Source organism: Hyaena hyaena, unplaced genomic scaffold (assembly GCF_003009895.1).
Source record: "Hyaena hyaena isolate Hyena2069 unplaced genomic scaffold, ASM300989v1 scaffold_628, whole genome shotgun sequence".
Classification (NCBI taxonomy): Eukaryota; Metazoa; Chordata; class Mammalia; order Carnivora; family Hyaenidae; genus Hyaena; species Hyaena hyaena.
The window spans coordinates 131230-150927 of record NW_024081261.1 but is presented as its reverse complement, the minus strand read 5'-3'; the positions used below and the strand labels follow the sequence as shown (position 1 = coordinate 150927).

Here is a 19698-nt window from a genome sequence, read left to right as displayed (position 1 = left end):
TAGTATTCCATGGTATAGATAAACCACATCTTCTTGATCCATTCATCTGTTGATGGACACTTAGGCTCTTTCCATGTTTTAGCTATTGTGGAGAGTGCTGCTATGAACATTGGGGTACATGTGCTCCTATGCCTCAGCATTTCTGTATCCAAAGAGGACATCCAGATGGCCAACAGACACATGAAACGATGCTCAGCATCCCTCCTCATCAGGGAAATACAAATCAAAACCACACTGAGATACCACCTCACGCCAGTCATACCTGGGAGATTTTAAACAGTCATGGGTCCTCTCTCTGCCTCAGTTTTCCAAATTGTAAAATAAGAATAATAACCATATTTACACATTTGTTGTGAGGATTAGATGAGTTATTACATGTAAGGCATACAGAAAAGTACCTACATAGTAGGATTCAATCAATGTTAACTGTTTCCATAGTTCTGAAGTTCTCCATCTATATAGAGTCTATATAGACTGTATATAGACTTCCTTCTTGTTTTTCTTCTTTTTTTTCATATTCACATTTAATATATGAAATTGGAAGTTCATTTTTTCCTTAGAATGTAACATGCTTGACAGTGTTTCTATCCAAAATATTGAAATGATATTAATAGATATATAGAATTTTAGAACTCATATATATTACTAATGAATAAATTGAACCTTTGATCATTTTTAAAAAGCAATTAATTAATTAATTAGTTTGTTTGTTTAGAGAGAAAACCAGCAGGAAAGAAGCAGGGGGTGGGGTGCAGAGGATCCCAAGCGGGCTCTGTGTTGAGAACAGGGAGCCTGATGCCAGGCTGAAACTCACAAACCATGAGATCATGAACTGAGCCCCAGTTGGATGCTCAATCAACTGAGCCACCCAGGAGCCCCAACCTTTAATCATTTAAAAAAATTTTTTAAGTGTTTGTTTATTTATTTATTTATTTATTTGAGAGAGAGAGAAAGAGAGCAAGCAGGGGAACAGCAGAGAGAGAGAGAGACACAGAATTCAAAGCAGGCTTCAGGCTCTGAGCTGTCAGCACAGAGCCTGACACGGGGCTGGAACTCACGAGTCATTGAGATCATGACCTGAGCTGAAGTCAGACACTTAATCAACTGAGCCACCCAGGTGCCCCAACCTTTAATCATTTTTAATGAGTCTCCTTAGATATATAGATCAAGAGGTCTTAATTATGCTTTATCTTAAAATATTTTAATTATATGAACTCCTAAGATTTTTGTTTGCATCATATGAAGTTCCCCTCCCCACTCCAAACTTTAGACGTCTTTACATTTTATATGTGTTTTCTGTAAATAGACTATAGTTGTAAGAACCTAGCCTGAAAATATTTTTTATTTTTTTTACTGGGTTGTTTAGCTTAGAATCACTTGATTCTTGATTTTGGGAAATTATAAACATTTACAACAGTGGACAGAATAGTATACAAATGCCCATAAATCCATGATCTGTTTCCATCAACTACCCTTTCATCTCACAGATTAATTTGAATCTAGTAGCATATCATTTAATGAATATTCCAGTTTGTATCTTTATTTTTTTTAATGTTTATTTATTTATTTTGAGAGCGAGCAAGAGAGGGCACGCTTCAGATTCTGTGTCTCCCTCTCTCTCTGCCCTTCCATTCTCACGCTCTGTCTCTCTCTCTCAAAAATGAATAAACGTTAAAAAAATAAAAATAGAACTGCACAAAAGCATAACCACAAATGATTAACACACTTGAAAAATTAACAAATTAAAGACAAATAATTTTGCTTTCTTTTTTTTCCTTTCCTTTTTTTTAAATTTTAATTTTTAAATTCAGGAATCATAATCTGAGCCAAAATCAAGGGTCGGTCACTCCACTGGGAACCCCAACAATTCTTTCATATCGTCTAGTCAGCATTCAAATTTCCCTGCTTGTCTCATAATATTTTTAGTTTCTGGGTATGCATCAGGTTCCAAGGAAGATCCACACATTGTGATCGATTGCAGAATTTCTCAAGACAGGATCAATCTTTATTTTATTTGTTGAAAACCTGTCATTTCCCAGACTCTGGTAGTTTTATGGTGATATCCCTGGATGTCACTTAATGAGTTCTTCTGCCTTGGTGATATCCCTGGATGTCACTTAATGAGTTCTTCTGCCTCTCCTGTTTCCTGTGTGCTGGCAGTTCAACCTATGAGTTAATTTATTATTCAGTGATCATTAACATATTTGTATTTTTTTACCCCTCTTTTCCCTATTTTTCATGCTCCTCAATTTTCCCCACCTTTCTTGAACTCTTTTGTGTGACCGTTTTTCCATATACAATGTTTCATTTCTCTCTTCTGTGTAATAAGTGCATAATCTACTTCTAAATCTTTTGTAGTTATATTTGAAATAATAACTCTTAAATAAACAAAGCAGTGGTGTGTAAAGGTGATGGTGGTCGCTGTTATATGCCTTAGGTACAGGCAGTAAGGGGGAGAATTGTCTGGAAAGAGTTTAAAAATTAGAGCAAAAAAGATGAAAGTCTGTTGCATCTCATTATCGTCAGGCTGCAGCAATCTGAATAATGAAGGTGATGAAAACTCACCTCCCCACCAGATGGACATACAGCTTGCTCCCTGCTCGGTGTGTCTCCCCAGCAATGCCCAGTCAGTAATTCTTGCCTTCCTCTGGAGCAGTATAAAAATCTTCCATTTTGAACATCTTTCTGCTGACATATTGCTGTCAGTACTTTGGGCATCTTTTAAAAAAACTCCTCAAGATGTAAAACATAAGTATTACTCTTTTAAATGATTAGCGTTTTGATTTACTCACATCTTTACTTTTTTCCCCCCCACATTCCTTCTTTTGGGAAACACCTTCCTCTGGGGATAATTTTCCTTCTTCCTCAAGTGCATCCTTGAGAAATTGCTTTTGTAAAGGTTTGTTGGTGATAACACACTCATCTCATTTCCGTTTGTTTGAAAATGTCTTCATTTTGCTCTTTATTTATTTATTTATTTATCTATGTTTATTTTGAGAGAGAGACAGACACAGAGCTCAATGAATAGGGGAGGGTCAGAGGGAGAGAGAGAGAGAGAGAGAGAGAGAATCCCAAGCAGATTCTGTGCTGTCAGCGCACAGCCCGACGTGGGGCTCTATCTCACGAACCCTGAGATCATAAACTGAACCAAGAGCCCAAACACTTAGCTGACTGAGCCACCCAGGTATCCCATGCTCTCACTTTGAAAATATGATTTCTCTTTCTCTAGAATTCCAGGCTGATGGTTATTGTCTCCAACCCTGGAAGTCATTGATTTTCTGGCTTCCTCTATGAGCTACTGAGAAGTCCGTTGTCTATTATAATTTCTCTGTAGCCGATGTTCTTTTGGTTTCTCTATTTTTAAGATTTCTTTTTCTTTGGTTTTCTTCATTTAACCACAGCATGTTTAGACATGAATTTCTTTTTGTTTACTCTTTTTGATATTTTTGGGGGCTTCTTAATTCTGAGAATACATGCTTTTGATTACTAACAGAAAATTTTCAGTGAATATTTCTTTATCTATCTCTTTAATACCTTAAAATTTTTTCAAATGTTTGTTTAGTTTTGAGAGAGAGAGACAGAACATGAGCATGAGCATGGGGAGGGGCACAGAGAGAAGGAGACACAGAATTGGAAGCAGGCTCCAAGCTCTGAGCTTTCAGCACAGAAATGGACACGGGGCTCGAACCTATGACCTTTTGAGATATGACCTGAGCTGAAGTTGGCTGCTTAACCGACTGAACCACCCAGGCGCCCCTCTACTACCTTTATTATCTCCTCAGAAAACTTTAAATAGATATTTGTTGAACTTTCTCATTTTAATCCCCATGCATATTAATAATTCTTCCACTTATGTCTCTTTCTGTGCTGCATTCTTGGTGATTTCTTCCCATTCAATATTTTTTTCCTATGTATGTGTCTACAGTGCCCTTAGCATGTTTAAATTTCTAATTCTAATTAGTTCTGTTATTCCCAGATATTCATGATGCATCTTGTTTCATTCTTATGCCATCATTTTCCTCTGCGTACAGATGTGTTAAACCTCTTACTTCATATTCTGATGCTAATAATTCCTCTGTCTCAAATCTCTTGTTGGTCTCATTCTGCTATTTAATATTTCAATTGGCTTGCTCATGGTCCTTTATATCTATGCATGATTTTGGACTTTAAAAAAATCATAATCTCATATTTGGTGGAATTTTATCTGTGGCAAGTTTTCTTTTTAAATATTTTATTTATTTCTGAGAGAGAGAGAGGTAGTTTGAGCAGGGGAAGGTCAGAGAGAGAGGGAGACAAAGAATCCGAAGCAGGCTCCAGGCTCTGAGCTAGCTGTCAGCACAGAGCCCGATGCGGGGCTTAAACCCACAAACTGTGAGATCATGACCTGAGCCGAAGTCTGATGCTTAACCGACTGAGCCACCCAGGCACCCCGTGGCAAGTTTTTTGATTTCTGCACGGAAGGACATTCTTCCAGAGAGCAGAGAGCATTTATTGGGACACATCTAAGCGCCTGGGACCCTTACCAACCAGGGCCACTTTATACTAAATACTCAGCTTAAAAAATAATGTTTAACATGTAGAAATTGGGCCTAGGATTATGTGAGTGCTGGCTTATGAAAGCACATCTCTAGAATAAATTCCTCTGGTGTCACCCTGATTCATCTACATTGATGGAGATTCCCCCCTCCCATAATTTCATGTTTCATTCTGTTTCACCACTCACTGAGGGTGTTGACTTTGGGGTCGCCATTAAAACCAAAATTCCAGGTCACGGGGAGAATCAGCAGATGCTGGAGCACATGATAGACTCAGTGTGCCCTTATCTATGTGGTTTCTTGTTCCCACTTTGACCTCTGAGGAGTTTTCTTATTTCTTACCAATTCGGCCATTTATTTAAAGAATCTTAAATTTATATGCAGGAGTTTTAGGTATTCTGTAACGTCAAGCATTTTCCTGATATCTAGTCTATTGTTGCTTTAATGCAAATAAGCCTTTCTTATTTTAATATCTTTAAAAGTATGTAGCTTTTTGGGGCACCTGGGTGGCTCAGTCAACTTCAGCATTCGACTTCACCTCAGGTCATGATGTCATAGTTCAGGGGTTCGAGCCCCGCATCAGGCTTTGTGCTCACAGCTCAGAGCCTGGAGCTTCCTTCAAATTCTATTTCTCTCTCTCTCTCTCTCAGCCCTCCCCACCCCCCACCTCGTGCTCTGTCTCTCAGATATAAATAAATGTTAAACAATTGTTTTAAAAAGTATGTAGCTTTTAATGGAAGTCTTTCTTAATTTAATATTTTGACATCTGTTTATACTTTAAACTTCAAACAACTGGGACATCTGCCCTTCTTCTCCTTCAAATGCAATCCCTTAACCCCAATTCCTCTAAGGTACTTGCATTCAGATCATTTCCACTAGAACAGAAAAGTAAGAAAACGAGACAGTGCCTGAAAATCGGGACCCAAACTCATTGAAAATCCATATAAGTATTTTGTTTGATAATGAAAATCTGGCCTCCCCTTCAGCTATTCTTCAAGTTAAGATTCCAAAATAGTGTATGAAATAGTGAAACCTAAGTCTGACAAACTGCACATCTCACATGTTTGAGGCAACGAGTGTGAACTGAAAACACTCATACGAGCTATCTAGACTGGCAAATATTCCGTGATCTAAATGCATCTGAAAAATCCCAGGTTTGATGCATGGGAGGCTGCCCCAGATCTGAATGAATCCCCATTTCATGCACTTAAAATAATAGCATCGCTGTTCTACTTTTTGTGAGATAGTCTTTCTGTTTAGAGTACCCTTTCCCTTATGAAGCCCTTTGGGGTTAAAACTAAAAATCCATTTTCGTGATTCTAATTTTTATTTAACTTAAGGCAGACAAAAGTACCAGTTATCCTAGCTAGATAATCTAATGGAGTGTGTAATCGGGGTCCATCTGGTCCCAGAGTGGCTGAGTGCAGTGGCCTCAGGAGAGCGGGGAGGGTCATTTTGCATGTCTCAGTGAGGACAGGGGAGACATGGCAGGGTGGTGGCTGTGGTTTTCATGACATTGAGGGGTCACTTTACACCAGTGCTCTTTCCCTTTTCTTTTTCATGCGTGCTTCCCCAACTTGCTGGTGACAGGGTTCAGGACAAGCTACTCCCAAATATGGAACTTTGGCAGAGTGAATATTTTTTAACTGAAGGAATTTGAGATACGGCAGGTGCAGGAAGGACTTTCTGACCTTCCTTTGGAGCAGGTCGTAAGAACCTAGTGTCTACACTCGAAGGAAAAAAACATCCTTATCTCCAAAGATAAAGGGATATGGAGAGGAATCTGAATGAACAGGCTGCGTGAAGCTTCCCCAGCTTACTATTCTTAGCTCGTATCCTTTTTGTCCTATTGTATTTTTTTCCCCACGACTCTTTACTCTTTATCAAATCTAGCACAAAAACACTAAGGCCTAACTATTTCTTCAGGCCTTCACTTCCTCATGAAGGCTCCCGTGTTACCTAAAACTTACACCCAACACATTTGTATGCTTTTGTTAATCTTTGTTACAGAGGCCCAGCTGAGAACCAAATCGGGTAAGAGGAAACAATATTTTTCCTCCCTTGCAGCATCAAGAGTTGCTTTTCATAGCTTAAGCCTCAAGACCATCCAGGGAGGAAGAGAGTGAAGGTAGTGAGATTCACGAACGGGAGTTGAATGGATGTCATCTCCAACAATCAATAAGAACTTGTTAGTTACCAATTTGTTTCCCATTCCAAGGAGTATCTCTGCATTCCAAGGGTCTGGGGGTGAGAGAGATGGAGGGATATAGTAACAGGGAACCAACCTAGGAATAGTTGGGTGTTTTGTGTGAAACTTCTGAGGTGTTATTATCTCTTTTAGCTAACAAAAATATTACTTCTTAAAAAATTAGTCTTTTGGGAGTTGTGTGGTTACTCACCCACTCCCTCCAAACATCCCTCATACTTTAGACTTATGAATTCCACCTATTTTTTAAAAACAAAACTTCCCCAGAAAATTACTTTATGTCATCAGTATACCACAGTATTATCTTATGCCTTTAGTAAAGATACACTTTAAAGTTACCACTTCATACATAACTAGCTAAATCCCTTTTTAGCTTTTTCTAGATGAGGTAAAAAGATACTTTTAGCTTTCTCATGGGCCTTTTCCCCTTAGCTTTTCGGTAATATTCAAAGATGTATGTGGAGCTCTATGGTTCTTTTAAAAGGAGAAAGTCATACAAAGCCTATGCTGTGATAACAGTTTGAGAAATAATGAGAAAATGGAGGAATTAGTTGAGAATGTCTCAACGCAGTCTTCTCTCTGCTGAATCTCTGCATCATATGAAAATGCTGACTTAGGTTCTATTTTCTATTTTTTAGATTCTAATCTTTTAAGATGGCACTTGAAATTATATTAGAGAGCTCATGGGATATCATAAGTGCATAATCAATGATAAATAGATATTTATGAAGGAGATTTGGGAGTTATTAATCAATATACCTGTATATCCTTGGCTCTCCAAGTTTAATCCAAGCATAGTTAATCCAAAATCAATTTCTAAGAAGGTTGCTATTCAAAACCAGGGATCTACAATAACACTTTTTCTTGGTCTGGGGAATATTTTATAGAAATAGGATTTGTCTTCTGTTATGCCTTTGGAGTGTGTATTTTTTGCTTACCCATCTCTGGCGCCCAGGTAAACTAGTCCTTTATTTAGGAGTTGAGTTTTATATTAAGTAACTTACATGAAAGAATCTCTATGAAAGTTGTTCTAGCATTGAGGATATCTAGCATTGAGGTTAGTGACTACAAGAGAAGAAAAAAGTACAAAGAAAGATTTTATAGGAGTGCCTTGAATCTAGATTTCTCTTTGTTGAAAAGATAAAACCATTTGGAAATCTTGAATTGTCAGGGAAAACAAAGGTGGAGCTTGGCTTTTACTGCCAAATTTAATTTTCACCCCCAGCTCTCGATGGTGGTAAGAACTCCTCAGAAAGGTCAAAATGTATTGATTTTCCCATAAAGCATTTGTTTAAATCAGATTACACAAAATAGTGGCAGAGAGGAGGACAGGCAGATTGACGAGCAATTTTCTTCTCAAGTTCTATTTTGCCTCCCTCTGTTCTAGGAATTCATTAATTTCAGTTTAAGACACAATGGATTTGTAGAAAAATAAAGGAGATATCTGGAGGTGTGATTTATATAGAAATCCTTAGAAACAGTAAGTGCATCCTAACAGTGTTGACTAATGTGAATAACTATTTTTTTTTCTATTAAGAAGAGAGGAATGTACCCCTGTACTGAGTACACTATGGGCCAGGAATAGTGCATTTTACAGGTGGGCATCTAATCTGTATAAGAGCTCATAAAGTAAGTATTATATTTTCCATTTTACTAAACAGAAAACTGAGACATTAAAACAAAGTTACATCTCTAGGGTAAGGATGAGGAATTGCGTGGCAGGTGCACATGAAACAAGGTGCCATAAAATGATAATCACTAAATTTGGGTGATGGGTACCTGAAACATCATGATACTATTTTCTTTATTTTTAAAATACATTTGAAATTTTCTCAAGTAAAAGTTTCTTAAGAAATCACTAATAAATGTCAAGTTCAGATCCACTCTCTTGTCTTCAAGCTTGTGCTCTCTTGATCATGTCACATACCTAATAATTTCTAAAAAGCTGGACAGCAAATTTCAAGCTGGATAATAAACCAGGAATTTAAATTTTATTTTAGAAAGTTAAAAATTGCTTGTTTTATGTTCTCAAAAAGAACTGGGTCTGTGTTAATCTTAGTTTTGTATTTATTCAATGAGGATGTCTTTCTTTCTATTGAAAATTTCTTAAATGTCCTGGTGTTATTTAATTGTGTTTCCTGAAATGACCCCTTTATCTCTTGCTGTTTTTAAAGAAGACATTTAGATATTCTAGACATTTGCCGTGGATATGTACAGACATGTAAGATCAACCATTTTGTCCATAAGACTGAGTAGGCTTAATGAAATTTGTGAACTAAGCTTTAATAAGATTGAACTTTAGTCAGAGCAAGAAAAATCTTTAGCTGTGGGTAATGAGAACCACTTAGACTCTACGTAGGATGACTGCATGGCTCTATTTTAGGCCATTCTTTCACTCTATCACCTACTTAAAGAAAAGGCCACCTGTTTAATGAAAAATTCTCTTAAGAAATAGAATGCATCAGGGCACCTGGTTGCCTCAGTTGATTGGGTGCCCGGCTCTTGATTTTGGCTCAGGTCATGGTCCCAGGGTGGTGGGGTTAGTCCTAAATTGGGCTTGATGTTAAGCGGGGAGCCTGCCTGAGATTCTCTCTCTCTCTCTCTCTCTCTCTCTCTCCCTCTCTCTGTCCCTCTGCCCCTCTGTCCCTATTCCATGAGCACAGGCTCTACATCTCTACAATAAAAAATTTTAAAAAGAACTAGAATATGTCTTAACTACATCATGTTTATATCTCTCAATACAAAATTATTCCATTGAAGACATATACTAAATGAAAAGAGCTGGAAACAAAAGGCTATAGACACTTTGACTCCATTTATCTGACTTAAAAAATATTTATTTATTTTGAGAGAAAGAAAGCAAGTGAGTGGGGGAGGGGCAGAGAGAGAGACTCCCAAGCAGGCTCCAGGCTCTGAGCAAGCTGTCAGCACAGAGTCTGATGTGGAGCTCAATCTCACAAACCATGAGATCATGACTTGGGCCAAAGTCAAGAGTCAGACACTCAACTGACTGAACCACCCAGGGGCCCCGTTTATATGACTTTCTGAAATGACAAAGCTATAGCGACAGAAAACTGATGAATGGGTTTCTGGGGGTGCTAGAGAGAGAGGCGACTGACTGCAAAGGGACAAGAGCATTATCTGGGTGAAGGTCTTCTTTATTTTCATGTGGTGGCTACACAGCTGTGTTTTTGCCTAGATTAATAGAACTCCATATAATTATTTTTGTGTGTCAATTTATTGTATGAAAATTATATCTCAGTAAGTCTGATTACTATATATAATAATATAAATGTGTGTGTGTGTGTGTGTGTGTGTGTGTGTATAGTTTTCAAAGTAAGTATGCCTCTGTGTCAGTGAGGGCACAGAAGCATGCACTTACCTGTATGTTGACCGAAAGCCCCAGTCCCTGGTTGTCAACCACAGCCACCGTCATGACAGTCTGGATCACCAAGGCAATGAAGGTGTTGATTCCAAATACCAAGGCATAGCGTTCCACACTGAGATTCACAGCGATCTGAAATCTAACATTATACAAATGGAAAGAGTTTTGAAAGCACACATATGTGGGCTTTTAAATACAGAGCAGGGAACTGTGTTGTTCCCAGGACTTGGCTCTCCTCAGGAAGCCCAGGCTTCTGTTGACAGTTTCTTGCTAAATGCTCTTCTAGAAGAGAAAAAGGAGCGAAGGGTAAGTATAGTGAAGTGTTGTATTTTAACATTCTGTGTGATGGGATATATTTTGAGAATTTAAAATGAATTAACCTTTTCTAAAATTGAACCAAATATCCAAATGTTCTGTAACTAGGGAGCACTGAACATTATTGGATGTGGATATGGTTTCCAAGTCACTTTTTAAAAAATGTTTATTTACTTTTGAGAGAAAGACAGAGCATGAATGGGGGAGGGGCAGAGAGAGAGGGAGACACAGGATCCGAAGCAGGCTCCAGGCTCTGAGCCATCAACACAGAGCCCGACACAGGGCTCAAACTCATGAGCCATGAGATCATGACCTGAGCCAAAGACAGATGCTTAAATGGCTGAGCCACCCAGGCGCCCCTATCAGTCACTTTTTAACGAAGACATATCAATGAGTAAATCATAAGTCACTTTGATGAGGTTTTACTTATTTGAAGATTGTTCACTGGATCACTGACTGTCTACATTAGCAGTTTCAGAGTCTAATAGGTGAATTTTTCTCTGGAAAACTCTCAAATTATTTTCTTTCACAGTTGACAGAAATCTGGCATTAGTTCATTTTAAATAACTTATTGGGTCTTAACGTTAGCCAGGCAAGACTTACATATATGCATTAGAATTGTTCCACTTACTTTAGCTAAAACAGTTATAACCTGAATCTATTTAAATATATGAAAACAAATGGAAAGTTTTGAGTATTTTTACATCCGCTCCCCCAGTCCACAGCAAAAAACAATACAAGCATTTAAAAATTATGTGATTCAATGAAAATGTATTGTTTCAGTGCAAAAACTTACCAACTAAACACAGCAAGACCCATAGATAATCCAAGATCCTGCAAAGTGAATATAACAGGTGGTCCAAATAAGCTTTATAATTTCAGGATTTTCTTGCTCAGGTAATAATTTTTCCTTTGGAAAAAAATGTTACACCAGATAGATGCCTTTGAAATTTAGATTAAGTCAAAGGGCAGATTCCCTTTTAGTATGCAAATTATTCCAGGTTGGATTCTTGATTTATTTTTGTTTGTTTGTTTGTTTTAACATTTGTTTACTCTGAGAGACACAGAGAGACAGAGCACGAGCTGGTGAGGGACAGAGAGAGAGAAACACACAGAATCCGAAACAGGTTCAGCACAGAGCCCAATGTGGGACTTGAACTCACAGACCGTGAGATCATGACCTGAGCCAAAGTCGAACACTTAACCACTGTGCCACCCGGGCACCCAGGAATCTTGATTTAATATGTACAGATGCATCAACAGCTTATCAGTGATTACTTGGTTTGAGATGAGACCTTTACATGTGGTAGATTCAAATGGAGACGTAATACATCAGGCTGAGAGTGGCATTGAATTGTAAGATTTTTCAGTCTAAACTCAAAAACTATTGTCCTGGGTACCTGAAATGACAAGTAATCATACTGTCTAAAATCTAATTTCAAAGCTCCTACTGAGTGGTTTCTATGTAGGCATAAAACAACCACTGCCCAGGACTAGTAAGTTCTTGGAAAGAGAATTTTATCATGTTCTTCTGTTAGGCATTTAGTGCTAAATATGGATGAGCCTCTGGGATAGTCTGTAATTTAAAAGATAGAACACTTTGAAATTCTATGTGATCATTTATGTTCCACATATGATTTTATGGGATTGGCATTTGCCAATTTACCTATAACTTAAAGGAAAGTAATAGCAACATTTTCTAAACCATTAAAAAACTACATTGAGTTGCCTGGATGGCTCAGTCAGTTAAGATTTTGTCCTTATTTTGGCTCAGGTCATGATCTCACAGTTCATGAGATCAAGCCTCACATCAGACTCTGTGTTAACAGCATGGAGCCTGCTTGGAATTCTCACCTTCCCTCTCTCTTTCCCTCTCTCTCTCACTGTCTCCCTCAAAAATAAATAAATGAACTTTAAAAATATATTAATTTCTGCCTATATAAAAATGGAATGGTTAAATTAAAAAAAATCAATAGTCCAACTTTTGTGTGTGTGTGTGTGTGTGTGTGTTTTAAGTTGTTAGGTTACTGTATTTCTTTTTTTTTTTTTTCAAGAAATGCTAACCAAATGCTTATCATGAAGCAAGAACTAGGGTAAACTCCAGGGCATACAATGAACAAGCTTGATTGTATCTTCACAGAGCTTATACTCCAACAGGGAATATTTAACTGGTACCAGATAACTGCTTTAACTAATATTTAATTAAATTTATCAGTTTTCATCATGAAAAAATATAGGTAGTAAATATCTTTTTCTAGAAAAATCAAATTATTTTTATGAACTTCTTGTATCACATGATGTTTGAAACTGTGTTTGGTCAATTATCTTAGAATTCTTTCCAAATCTGAACACTAACCTTTTGTATTAGAGATACATTTATCTAATGTTTGCTAAATTTAGTTTAAAATTTTCTCAGAAGTTGAAGTACTAACAAGATGTAAATGGAGTTATTGTGATTGGGTTCACCTACAGAGAAAATGATGTTGGATCAGTATTCTGAAGTTCAACATGTGAGTGATAATTTCATTTAGCACCAAATTTGACAGATCTATGAAGTCAAGTTCTCTTCTTTTCCCCACTGTGAGTGTGTATCCTGATATTAAGATACTATTTGTTGAGTGCTGTTCGGTAATTAGATAATCTAAATAGTGTAACGAAAGTTAATTATGTATCAAATAATTCTTCTCTTCACTAAACTTACAGTCACCTGACTGAATGGACAAATTAGATGAAGGATGATCATTGAGCTCTATGTAGAAAGTTCTGGACATACTATCTGGAAAAACCCTGACAGTCAGTGTATGAATTCCATCTCCACAGCCTCCCAGGGTCTCAGCATTCTTATTATTCATGTGGCTTAACCCTCTACTTCCTTATGTCTGTGAAAAATCATTCTGAGAATTTACCAATACACCAAAACATTTTGGTTGTGTTTTCTCTTAAGTCTTATATTCTGACAGTTAATCTTACTTTTTTTCCTTCAAATTTTCTTATTTGTTTCTTCAGCAGAACAATATTGACTTGCTTCATGGAATGCAATAGAAATGCAGCTGGCTATGAACCAATCTGTTCTGAAATATTCGAGAATAATACTTTTATCTTTTCATTGTGTAGAAGGTGTGGTCAGAAACAGCACAAATAACTCTGAAAACATATTTTTACTAACTTTCAGGTTCTCCGTTTCCTTAAAAATAGCCATTGAGCATTAAACCAAACTGATTTAGGTTGGGCTTGAGTTCTTTTTCTTACTCAAGAGTTAGATTGCTAAAAGAAAACAAAACATTTCAAATATTTTCTAAAATAAAAGCGAGAGAAGATAGAGATCTCCTTGTTAGGATGTTGAAGGTCAGAAAAGACTGAAATTACAATAAGAAAATAACAGGGTAAGCCAAAAATCATGCTATCCCATTAAGAAAACATAAGTATAGTCAAACTGCTGAAAATCAAATAAAAAGAGAAAGTCTTAGAAGCAGCCCAGAGCAAAATTATCATCACATTTAGGGGAACAACAATGGGAATGATAACTAACTCCTTAATGCGAGCTGGAAGACAATGGAATAATAAATCTTGAATGTGCTGAAAAGAAAAACAAAACAAAACAAAACACTATCAACTAAGAATTCTGATCAGCCAAACAGTACTTAAAAATGACAGCAAACTTCATTTTTAAATACATAAAAGTTGAGAGAAATTGTCACCAGGAGGTCTGTACTACAAGAAATGTTAAAAGAAGTTGTCAGGGGTGCCTGGGTGGCTCAGTCAGTTAAGCGTCCGACTTCGGCTCAGGTCATGATCTCACAGTCTGTGGGTTTGAGCCCAGAGCCAGTCTCTGTGCTTACAGCTCAAAGCCTGGAGCCTGCTTCATATTCTGTGTCTCCCTCTCTCTCTGCCCTCCCCTGCTCACCCTCTGTTCTCAAAAGGAAGACATTAAAAAAAAAAGTTGTCAGGCTGAAAGGAACCAACAGCAGATGGAAACTTGGATCTATAGAAAGAAATGAGAAGTATTGGGAATGATAAATCCATGAGCAAACATAAAAGATTATTTTTTCTTGCCTTAATTTTTAAAAGATAATTATCATTTTATAGCAAATGGAATACTAATGTACTGTAGGGTTTATAACAGTTATTGAAATACAATCTATGAAACAGTACAAAGGATGGGGAGTAAATGAAATTATGTTGCTCTAAAGTATTTATACATTAAGTGGCATAACATTAATTGAAGGAAAACTGATGAGTTAAAAACCTAATGCCACTAAAAACATAAAAACTTAGCCAAGAAAAACCAATAGAGAAAGTAAAATGGAATTAAAAAGAAAGCCCAATTAACTTAAAAAAAAAGAATAAAGACTAACGAACAGGTAGGACAGAGAGCAAACAAATGACAAAGTGGTAGACTTAAACCTAACCATATGTTATATGGAGTTCACAGGTAAGCTTCTTGAATGTGTAAATTAATGTTTTAAATTAATATATTTATAGTGTCTTTGATATGTCAATTAATGCTTTTCATCAAATTTGGGATCTTTTTGGCCATTATGTCTTTACATGTTGTTTCTTCCTCTTTATGTTCTCCTCTTCTGGGACTCCATAATGCGTATATGGATACACTTCATGGGGTTCCACAAGCCTCTAAAAAAAAGTTTAAGGCCAAAAAGCACACTCAACATTATGCAGCTGATAATGTTAGGTCAGGGAAAATATTTCAGATGCTTGGTTTATCACTGATCAACTTCCTAATTAAAATTAAACACATTACCACATAGGAAATGAGGAGCAACCCCTACCTAATCCTCTAGGTATTCTCTATGCAACACCCATCACCTCTTTAGCTCATTTTCTTTCCTTTTTAGTTAATCTAGATCAAATACTTCCATGTTTAAACCACTGTATGATTTAACGTTTATTATATTTATGTGCAGTTTTATAGAACAGCTTCTCCTCTACAACTGCTCCTTGATTGGTTGATAATTTGTTTCAAAATGAAATAGGTGTGCTATGAATATTCAAGCAGGTATAGAACATTGGGAGTGAAAACTAACTTACTCAAAATTTATTATTTATTTATTTATTACATTTATTTATTTTTGAGAGACAGAGAGAGGCAGAGCACAAGTGGGAGAAGGGCAGAGAGAGGGAGACACAGAATCGGAGGCAGGCTCCAGGCTCTGAGCCGTCAGCACAGAGCCCAATGGGGGGCTTGAACCCAGAAACCATGAGATCATGACCTGAGCTGAAGTCGGACGCCTAACCGACTGAGCCACCCAAGTGCCTCTAACTTAGCCAAAATTTAGATATAATCACATATTTTTATATTATTGCAAAAAAAAAACCCCACCAAAATCAAAGTGCAAAAATTGGAACACTGGTACACTGCTGGTGGGAATACAAAATAGTGCAGCCACTATGGAAAACAGTATGGAGGTTCCTCATCGAGATAAAAATAGAACTACCCTACAATCTAGAAATTCCCACGTCTGAGTATGTATCCAAAATCATTGAAATTAGGATCTAGAAGAGATATGAACACTCCCATGTTTATTACAGGGCTATTCTCAATAGCCAGATGTGAATAAAGAAAATGTGGCATATACATACAGATGACTATTATTTGCCCTTAAAAAGAAGGAAATCCTGCCACATGGGACAATGTGGATGAAGCTTGGGAACATTCTGCTACATAAAATGTCAGTCAAAAAAGGACAAATGTTGCATGATTCCATTTATGTGAGTTGTCAAAAGTAATCAAATTCATAGAAGCAAAGAATAGAATGGTGGTTTCCAGGAGCTGGGTGGAGGGGACATGAAGAGTTGCTACTTAATGTGTGTAAATACGTATCTTCCAGTGATGCGACATAAATACTTTCTAGCGGTCTGATGTCCAACATTGTGCCTATAAATAGCAATACTGTAGTGTACACTTAAAAGTCGGCTAAGAGGCATAGATCTCATGTTGTGTTTTTTTTTTAAATTTTTTTTTTTAGTGTTTTTTATTTATTTCTAGGAGAGAGAGAGAGAGAGAGACAACGTGAGCAGGGGAGGGTCAGAGAGAGAGGGAGTCACAGACTGAAACAAGCTCCAGGCTCTGAGCTGGCAGTCAGCACAGAGCCCAACGTGGGGCTCGAACCCACGAACCGCGAGATCATGACCTAAGCGAAAGTCGGACGCTTAACCGACCAAGCCACCCAGGCGCCCCTCATGTTGTGTTTTTCTAAAATTAAAAAAAGAGGACCACAAAAGAAAAAAATCAATAAGATTGTTCCATTAAGTAAATAAAAGATAGGAAAGATAAAAAATCAAAATGTAAGAGCATATCACTATTTATTATTTGTGAGAACTTTGAATTCTCTGTCTGATTAATAACTTTAATCAAGTCCCAAGAGAAAGTGGGTTAAAATAAGAATATAGTTCTATTGTCTCTTATTTTTTAAGTTAGTGAGTTAGTTAGTTTATTTGTTTGTTTGTTTGTTTGTTTGTTTAGAAGGAGGAGCAGGGAAAGAGGGAGATAGAGAATCCCAAGAAGGCCCCAGGCTATTAGTGAAGTCCAACACAGGGCTCAAGCTCAAAAACAGTGAGATCATGACCTGAGCTGAAACCAAGAGTCCAAAGCTTAACCGACTAAGCCACCCAGGTGCCTCCCACCCTGACCCCGTTGTCTCTTATATTAAGCATTAAATATAACATTGTAAATACCATTCAGAAGAACTGGAAGAATAAATAAATGTATTTTGTTGCTTCAGATTTAGATAAAGGAAGACATGATAATTACTTACGCTGCTATCGTTATGAGAAGCATGTAACTTGACTTGAATATCAAAAAACCAGCATAGCACACCCAAATATTAGTTGTGTAATGCATGAGAAGCAGAGAACCTGCATCTGCTGCTGAGAACATCGCCAGAGCCAACTCTCCCAGAAGATTCCAATTGACTTTCACACAGCCCGCTGTGAAGGCTGCCAGAGCCCCTGGAAAGAAAGGAATCAACATATATTACATCTTGCCATTCCATGCACAACGCAGTAGCGTACTGCTTTGTTAAAATTCACATTGGATAGAAATTGAAGCATTTCTAGGCTTTGGTAAAGAAAAATATTGACTTATTGTGAACATTGATTAAATGAAAATCACTTGATCCAGCTTTGTGAAATGTACATATCTTTTCCTCTTAAAGGTTGAAATAGATCAACTGAATTTGGATGTCTGGAAATCACAGACTGGAATGGACCCATAGAGCCTTTTTTTTTCTTTATTCTTCCCTTTGCAAAGATAAAACTCCGGCTCAGAAATCTGGTGTCAAACAAACACAAATTCAGACTTTGATAGGGAGAGGCTTTATGTAGAAGAAAGACTTGCAATTGAACATTCTGATTGTCAAAAATCTGCAAGCATCTTGAAATCAGACAGAAATAGGATTTTCTTTTATAGGGTAATCCTTCACTGTAGGGCAAGCAGACGGAAGCAGGATCTTTGAAAGGGAAGCTAGTCAAGGAAGGGGAAATGATCAGGGGAGTCTGACGGAAGTGTCCTGCTGTGGTTGGCTAATCTTCAGGAGAAACCGATGGGGGCTGGGGCACATTCCATGTTGTGTTGTGTTTGCGCAGAGTTGGAGCAGGCAGAATGTTCAGGGAACTGTAGTAAGTAGAGGAACCTGACTAAAGTTCAGTCAAGACAAAGCAAAGTGTAAGGAATGGTAAATCGGGAATACTTGGTGACCTAGTGAGACCCCAGTTCTTCAAACCGAATGCCCGCTACTGTTGTCATATTATGGATATTCTAGCAAGACTCTCACTGTGTCCCTGTCTCTGTTTACTTTATCTTTTCTATAACACTGATTTAAAAATTTCCTCTAGTTCCTGACAGATACCAAACTTCTTTTAAAGAATTCTCTCCAGATACTTTCCCACCATTTGTTGGTTTGACCATTCCCCTTTTAACCTGTTCACGCATTCATTCACCTACTCACCCATCGAATGTTTGGAGCTTCACTGTGGGAAAATATGGTGGTAAATTTTGGATCCTTGTTCTTGAAAATAGTACAGCCTACTGGAGAAATGGGATCTATCAATTTATAGTTTTAATAAGAGTGTGATAAGGATTTTAAAAACACAGACTAATTCAAATTTAAACAAACCATAACCTAATGGTCCTCATATGGGTGTTTTGCCTTTCAGGGGACAGATGGCAATATTTGAAGACAACTTTGGTTTTCATGACTTGGCAGGGGTGTTTGTGGTGGTGGTGGTGGTGGTGGTGGTGGTGGTATGCTAACAGGATCCGGTGGGTTAAAACCAGTGATGCTGCAGAACATCTTACAATGCACAGGACAGCCCCCCACAACAAAGAATTTCCCCATCCAAAATGCCAATATTATTGAGGATGAGAAACTTTGACCTATGCCCAACATGTAGCCTCAAGACGTATCCTTAGGACAAATCCATATAATGTGCACTATATACACGTACTTATAATATGTTCCTATAATGTGCTGTGAACAAAGGAATTATATGTCAGCTTTCTTACTACCTTTAGCTTTCTTTCTTAAAGACACAGTTAACCTCACTTTACACGAGGTCTTAACTCAGCAAACCACTCGTACTTCACCTGGTTTTGCCTAAAAATTTGACACTAATTAGGACCTTCGCTATGACAAAGAGACTAAAGAATAGTTGTGTGTAGGGGGCTTTTAGAGAATAAATTTTATGAACACTTTACCTTTTCTGCACATTATCTGAAGAGAAGAGGATTTTTTTCCCCTCTTCTCTCCAGGAGCAAGTCCTTAGAGAGGAAACGGGTTTAAGGTAAACAAATCCTAGAACAGGTTTCTAGGAGCCAAAATGGAATTTTTTAGAAAGGGAAACGAGAAGAATATTACCTCAACAATGGACCCTGAAATGTTCAATAAATATGTGGGTGTGGAATACCCCAACTTCAAAAATAATATCTTCAAAGTCTTATTTGATGTGAAAGCTTTGTTATGTCAGGAAAACCCATGTGCATTGTTGGGCTCACTTCAAAGACGGCTCTGGGCTCTACCCTTCTGACTTTAGAACATTAACTCTTGTGTCAGCCCACCTTCCCTCACTCTCTTCAGCTCACTCCCTTTGGACAAGTATTTCAAACTGTACAAAATATGTTGTGAGAAAAATGAAGAGTCCATGGACAGAATCTAGAATCCACCAAAACTGCTGTAGCTTCTCAGCCAGTAGGGAAATTTTTCAAAAGGACAAAGCCCGGGACAGGGTTGAAGGGTGAATCC

General features: G+C 37.5%; 1 protein-coding gene across 1 annotated transcript in view; it reads right to left on the bottom strand.

Moving 5' to 3' along the window:
- LOC120249151 (thiamine transporter 2-like) overlaps positions 1–19698 on the bottom strand; it is a 40148-nt gene that overhangs the window by 1644 nt on the left and 18806 nt on the right. The window contains 2 exon segments of the mRNA XM_039257626.1: positions 10124–10265; positions 17215–17407. Coding sequence (XP_039113557.1) covers positions 10124–10265; positions 17215–17407 — 335 coding nt within the window.